Consider the following 6,812-nt stretch of genomic DNA (forward strand, 5'->3'; position numbering starts at 1 on the left):
GAGAGGCCCTAAGTCCTGTGAAGGTTCTATGCCCTGGTATAGGGGAAGGCTAGGTCTGGGAATGGGAGTGGATAGGTTGGGGAGCACGGGGAGGGGGAGGTAATAGGGGATTTTTAGAGGGGAAACTAGGAAAGGGGATAACATTTGAAATGTAAATAAGGAAAATATCTAGTAAAAACACAACTCAATCAATAGGAATACATGCTGTGCACCTAGATTGAGCAGATCTACCACTACACTATCATCTTCCCCTTATAAGGGACCCCTTATATCTTGTGGTTTCTCCAGGCCAGGTGTTTCTGCTTCACTTACCTTCTTCTCCTCCTCTCTCTCTTTTTGTCTCCTAAAACCTTCAGCTCCACCTTCCCCTCTTTCTCTGCCCAATCACTGGCTATAGCCTTTATTTATAAATTAAGGTGGGAAGGACATTTACAGGAAATCACCTGAGTGTTGACTCATTCCTCCTTCACAGCCCCTCATAGGAGAACAGAATTAACATAGAATACAATTAACTCCAGGGCTATCTGCAACATCTATCATCTATCTATCTATCTATCTATCTATCTATCTATCTATCTATCTATCTATCTATAATATATATTAACATACCAGGTAATAGATTAATATCACATTTTAATACAAATATATCATCATTCTTTACTTATTTGAGAACTCTTCCACTATTGCCTTCATAAGTCTCCTTGCTTCTCTCTTTCTGGCCTTATTCTTAGTATTACAAAGTATCAGTTCTTTCTCTCTCTCTCCCCTCCTTGCTTTATTTCTCTCCCTCCCTCCCTCCTTTCCTCCCTTCCTCCCTCTTTCTGACTCCAAACACTACTTAGACTCATTCCTCCTCTTTTTCAATCTACTTTACACACACACACACACACACACACACACACACACACAGAGTCCCTAAATCTATAGTCAGCATGTGAGAGAAAACACATAGCACTTGTCTTTCTGAGTTTGCCTTGTTTCATTTAATGTAGCAATTTCCTGCTGCATTCCTTTTTCCACATGTCATGATTTTTTAGTGATGAATAAAATTCCATTGTTTATATGTACTGCATATTCTTTGTCCATTTGTGTCTTGATGAATGTTTAGGTTTGATCCATTACTTTGCTGTTGTGAATAGTACAAAAATAAGCATGGATGGGAAAATACCTCTGTATCTGCTGACTTAAGAGTCTCTCAGATATACACCCAGTAATAATCCAGCTGCGTCATATCATCATTCTGTCATCACTCTTATAAGAATTTCCTCATGGGATTTCATAGGGGATGCACTAATATAGTTCTCACTGCAGTGTATAATGACCCTTTCCTACATCCTTGGATCATGGTGCTATTTATTTTCTTGATAGCATTGATTGAGTGACATAGCATCCCAGAGCAGTTTTAATTTGTATTTTTCTAATGGCTAAGGATGTTGAATGCTTTTACAAATGTTCACTCACCACTTATCTTTCTTTTTCTGCTTCCTTTTTCTTTGAGACACTGTCTCATGTATTCTAGACTGTCCTCAAACTTGCTATGTAGCCATGAATGGCTCTGAATTTCTGATCCTCGAGGCCTCAACTCCCAACTGTGGGAATTATAGACATATGCCACTACATTTGGCTTATGCAGTGTCAGAAACTGAATACAAAGTTTCAGTTATGTCTTTAGTCCTTTGTTTCTTTGTTTGAAAGAATTATCAATTTACTTGTGAATTTATTGGTTGGCTTAGTTTTGTGTATGTATTTTTTGTGTGTTTTTTAAAATATAATTTATATACCAAACCTCTATCTTATGTGCACTAACCCTGTGTGCTTTGGGAGAGTGGGCCCTGCACTATGACTGGGCGGCACAATATAGCTGGCTCTAGAGGCATGAGAGCAGGGGAGCTGATCTTGCCTCCTGGTTATAGTGGGGGAAATTGCAAGGGGGAAGAGTAGATATGAGGGGCAGGGAGTTGAGGGGGAGTAGGATACATAATTTGAAACTCACAAAGAGTTAATATAAAGTAAAATAATGTGAGGAGCCGCCCTCACATTCTCCATTACAAGATGGCGCCGACATCCCGTGTTCTAAGTAGTAAACAAGCAAGCTGCGCATGTGCCAGGGTAGTTTTGGCACGTGCTCTGCCTTCCCCGTGAGGACAACTCCGGTCGATGGGCTGCAGCCAATCAGGGAGCGACACGTCCGAGGCAGAGGACAATCCTCCATAAAAGGGATGGGGCTCCGCCATTTTCTCTCTCTTCTCCACTGGCTCCTGAAGAAGTAAGCAATAAAGCTTTTGCCGCAGAAGATTCCGGTTGTCCTGAGCGTGTTCTTGCCGGTGGGGACAAAAGCTCAGGATAAAATAAAATCACTTAAAAAATCAAATCTGATTCTACCCAAGTTCATTATTATTTTGTTTTGTCATTGACCACATTAACTCCTTTGTTTCCAGTATTCTAGCAGAATATTTACTTTATCACAGGTGATTTGCTGGTCATATAGACAAGGCTACTGTTTTCCCTTTACTAGACTCTGTTTTCCTAGTAGCTTTTGACAGAACTGTATACACTATTCTGGATATTTTTATTGCATCAAATATATTCCATTAGCAGAAAATATGAGGAATTACACAATGAAGGCAAATACTTCTTAAAGAACACAAAACCACACACAAGCATCAACATCTGGTCCCTAGCTCAGTCTAGACACACAGAGACTGATCACAACCATCTGTCTTGTTTTCTTTTACTCATCCTGGGAGCTACAGTGAATCACAGAAAAATTATTATTATTATTATTATTTTTTGGTTTATCTTCACCATAAAAGCCTTTAAATGAATTTATCTCCAGGCTGAATGTTATCTGGTTATTTTGTGGAAAGAATTTGCATAGTCAAGTCACAAAATGAAGTGAGGCTTCACGTGGACTTAACATGCCACCAGAAAATTAGATTCCTTGAGATGTCATCAACCATAGCAGGAAGTTTTCATAACATCAGCTAACAGGTAAAAACCAGTGGAAGAACAAGGCAGCTATTTATTTGCAAACCCATTTATGTGACTCTGAAATTTCCTTTTGTCTCACAGCATTTTAGGTGATGCAGTGCCTTCAAAGAAGCTTGCTTTAGCTGCTTATTTCCTAGAATTACGATGATTGAGTGACCGCAGGGATAGAGGCACGTGGCTGTCAAACCAGTTATAAAGAGCAGTTTGTTTTGTGGCAGAATAAAGCATAGCACTTCTATGGAAAGGCCTACAAAATGCAGAATAAAGAGGACCATAAAAGATATTAGAAATTTCATAGCTTTCACATGTACTTTTGTGCTGTGGTCTCTGAATCCTGAAACATCTGAGTGCATTTGTCTGACATGTCTCCAGAGGAAAACAATCAACAGAAAGCAGGTAATCAGGGATACAATAATGAAGAAAAGGATTCCCAGATTGGTCACACTTTGGTTAATAAGAAAGTAATTTTTCTGCTGGTGGGTCCAAGATGAGTTTCCCTGGTGCATTTTACTATTTTGAAGTATCTTTGTCATTTGTGGAAAGCATAGTAACCATGAGGTAAGTAAGCATCCTGACAGAAAGATAAAAACTGCACTGACTCTCCTTTTCAGCCAGAGAAATACAGAGTTGGAAAAATTAGCTATCTTTAGAAAGTAGAGGATGTTGAGGTTGGTGACAAACCAGACACTTAAGTGATTGAGAAATACCCATATGTAAGTAATATATTCAGTTATGTTTCCAGAGGTAAGCATGTGTGGAACAAATACTTGTATATACCCTTGTAAAATTATTATCCATACAACACCAATTCTGGAAATCGCCAAGCCAATGAGAATGAAACCGATCTTAGAGAGCTTCTTGTTCTTGGCATAGTCCATGCAGTTAAAAAGTGCAATATATGTGTCCCCTAAAACTCCGAGCACAGCCTCACTAGTGACAACACAAAGGAGGATACCTTCTGCTGAATTCAGCATCTTTACAGATCTCTAAGGTTACTTCTGCTGCATCTATTGTAAATTATCTGCTATAGAATGTCCCATATACTGGCTCCTTGATAGAGAAGTTATGCCATCTTCTTTATCTACATAGAGACAATCTTTTCAAGCCTATTGTCATGTGATAGAATCAGAACTTTATGGGTGCTCTTTTTTATTGTTTTTGAAGATTTAACTTGTCTATAAAATGTGTGCAGACTAATGTTTGCTTGCAGTTTGTTAATAAGCAAATGGAAGCTTCTATTTCATAAAATTTACTTGTTCCTTTGAAACTATTTGCATTTAGCAATCAAATGTGTAGTATCACTGTCAAATACACTGGTCAGACAACAGAAACCAACATTGCCCTGCCTCCTATTCATTATGAAGTCATCATCATCAACTAGGCATGGTGCCACATGCTTGCTGGTCTAGCTCCTTGGGAAGATGAAATTACTTGAATCCAGGGGTTTGAGACATGGGTTATGTAGAAAAAGAACTTCAGAAACCAGAAAGAACCCAAACTCCAAAAATCTAGAAGGAACAACAACAAAAGTCAATACTTACAATTAAAATATATTAAAAATGGGAGGAAGAAATGATGATAACCCCTGAATCAAAACCTCTGACACTATAGAATTGAGAGGTTTCACCAAGTAGCTGGGGTGTTTTACAAACTGAATTTTGTGGCCTTCATAGACAAAGATTTTGCTGATGAATTTTAAATAGTCTCTTCATTTAGCATATTTCACTTTGAAAACATTCTTGGAATGTTCATAGGTATGGATTGCTGGATCTCACAGTGAAACATAGTCAGGCATAAGCACACCGTATGTGATAGCCATTAGGGTACAAAAAACTTTCTTAACATCATTGCTGCAAGAATTAGATAACCACATGGACCCCTCTTTTATATAGTATGAAAACTTCAAATGAATGTAGGCCACAAACCCCTCTCCCTAGATAAGAACTGAATCAATAACACTTCAAAGAAAATCTAATGGTAACTATTCTTGAGATATAATTTGACAGAAATTATCCAATTTAACTTAAAAAGCATATCCAACAACACTAAACAGATATACTGGATGTTGTTTGTCAGGAAATCTGGGAAAAATGGTGTGTCTTGCAAGGTTACGCAAAAGCTATATCATTACTATGATTTATCTGTTTTATATAAATTTTACTTTGCCAACATATTAGTCAGGGTTGTCTGAGTCACAGAACTTATGGGTAGTCTCTATATAGTAAAGGAATTTATTGATGACTTACAGTCTGCAGTCCAATTCCCACCACTGGTAGGTAGCAGCTGTGAATGGAGTTCAAGGATCTAGCAGTAGCTCAGTCCTGCACAGCAAGCAGGCGAAGGAGAGAGCAACTCCCTTCTTCCAATGTCCTTATATGGTCTCCAGCAGAAAGGTGTGGCCCAGATTAAAGGTGTGTGCCACCACACCTTTAATCCCAGATGACCTTGAACTCAGGGATATCTCCTTGTCTTAATCTTCTGGAATCCATAGCCAACTATGCCTCAAGATCTCCATACCAAGATCCAGGTCAGAAACTTCTATTTCCCAGCCTCCAGATTAGGGTCACTGGTGAGCCTTCCAATTCTGGATTGTAGTTCATTCCAGATATAGTCAAGTTGACAACCTGGAATAGCCACTACACCAACATTAAACTCTCTGAAGATAAGGAACTATTAATAAGAACAGACCTGTTAAGACAAACAGATTTGAATGCATTTAAGAAAACAACAAAATAATAAAAGGAAGCTCAGGACATACTATGAATGTCCTTTTGGGTCTGGGTTACTTCACTCAGGTTGATACTTTCTAATTCCCTCCATTTGCCTGTAAACTTCATGATGTCCTCTTTTATAATAGCTCAATAGTATTCCATTGTGTAAATGAACCACATTTTCTGTATCCATTCTTTCATTGAGGGGCATCTGGGCTGTATCCTGCTTCTGGCTATTACAAATAAGGCTGCTATACATAGTGGAGCATGTGTCAGTGTGGTGTGGTGGAATATCTTTTAGCTATATGCTCAGGAATGGTATAACTGGGTGTTTGGGTAGAATTATTTCCAATTTTCTGAGGAACAGCCAGATTGATATCCAGAGTGGTTGAACGAGTTTGCAATCCCATCAGCAATGCAAAAGTGTTTCTCTTTCTCAACACCCTTGCAAGCATGTGCTATTCTGGGCTATTTATGATTTTGTTGATGTGGATATTGTCTCTGTACCTTTTAGTTAGTTTGTCTAAGGGTTTATCTATATTCTTGATTTTCTCAAGAAACCTGTTCTTGATTTTTTGATTCTTTGTATCATTTTCTTTGTTTTTAATTAGTTGATACCAGTCCTCAGTTTGACTATTTTCTGTTCTGGGCTCTCCACTTATCTTGAGTATGTTTGCTTGTTTTTGTTTAGAACTTTGTGATGTGCTCTAAACTTGCTAGTATAGGATTTCTCCAATTTCTTTGTGAAAGCACTTAGTGCTATGAACTCTCCTCTTTACTCAGCTTTCCTTTTGTCCAGTAATTTTGAGTATGCTGTGCCTTCATTTTCTGCTGGAGGCCAGCCCCAGCTTGACTATTCTTTCTTGTTCTTGAGGCAGCAGAGGGCGAAGAGCATCAGTGGAGGATAAGACTTTGTCTTACAGATATTTAGGGTTGCTGTATAATAATAAAAAGTTTTCTTATTTAAATCTCAGTTACTATGCTACTGTAGCTGACCAGCCTTTCTTTATTTCTTCTTTTCTTCCTTCCTTCCTTCCTTCCTTCCTTCCTTCCTTCCTTCCTTCCTTCCTTCCTTTCTTTCTTTCTTTCTTTCTTTCTTTCTTTCTTTCT

The 6,812-nt window shown here is 38.4% G+C and overlaps 1 protein-coding gene across 1 annotated transcript; it reads right to left on the minus strand.

Moving 5' to 3' along the window:
- Positions 1-3,004: 3,004 nt before the first annotated feature.
- On the minus strand, positions 3,005-4,024 carry LOC110297131 (taste receptor type 2 member 107). Its single transcript, XM_021165908.1, has one exon. The coding sequence runs from the start codon at positions 3,963-3,965 to the stop codon at positions 3,039-3,041; it is 927 nt and encodes a 308-aa protein (XP_021021567.1). The 5' UTR covers positions 3,966-4,024; the 3' UTR covers positions 3,005-3,038.
- Positions 4,025-6,812: the final 2,788 nt, after the last annotated feature.

This window comes from Mus caroli, chromosome 6 (genome assembly GCF_900094665.2).
Source record: "Mus caroli chromosome 6, CAROLI_EIJ_v1.1, whole genome shotgun sequence".
Taxonomy (NCBI): Eukaryota; Metazoa; Chordata; class Mammalia; order Rodentia; family Muridae; genus Mus; species Mus caroli.

Bases quoted from the DNA above. Each gene is read 5' to 3' on its own strand.
- LOC110297131 (XM_021165908.1), bottom strand. From the start codon at position 3,965: ATGCTGAATTCAGCAGAAGGTATCCTCCTTTGTGTTGTCACTAGTGAG.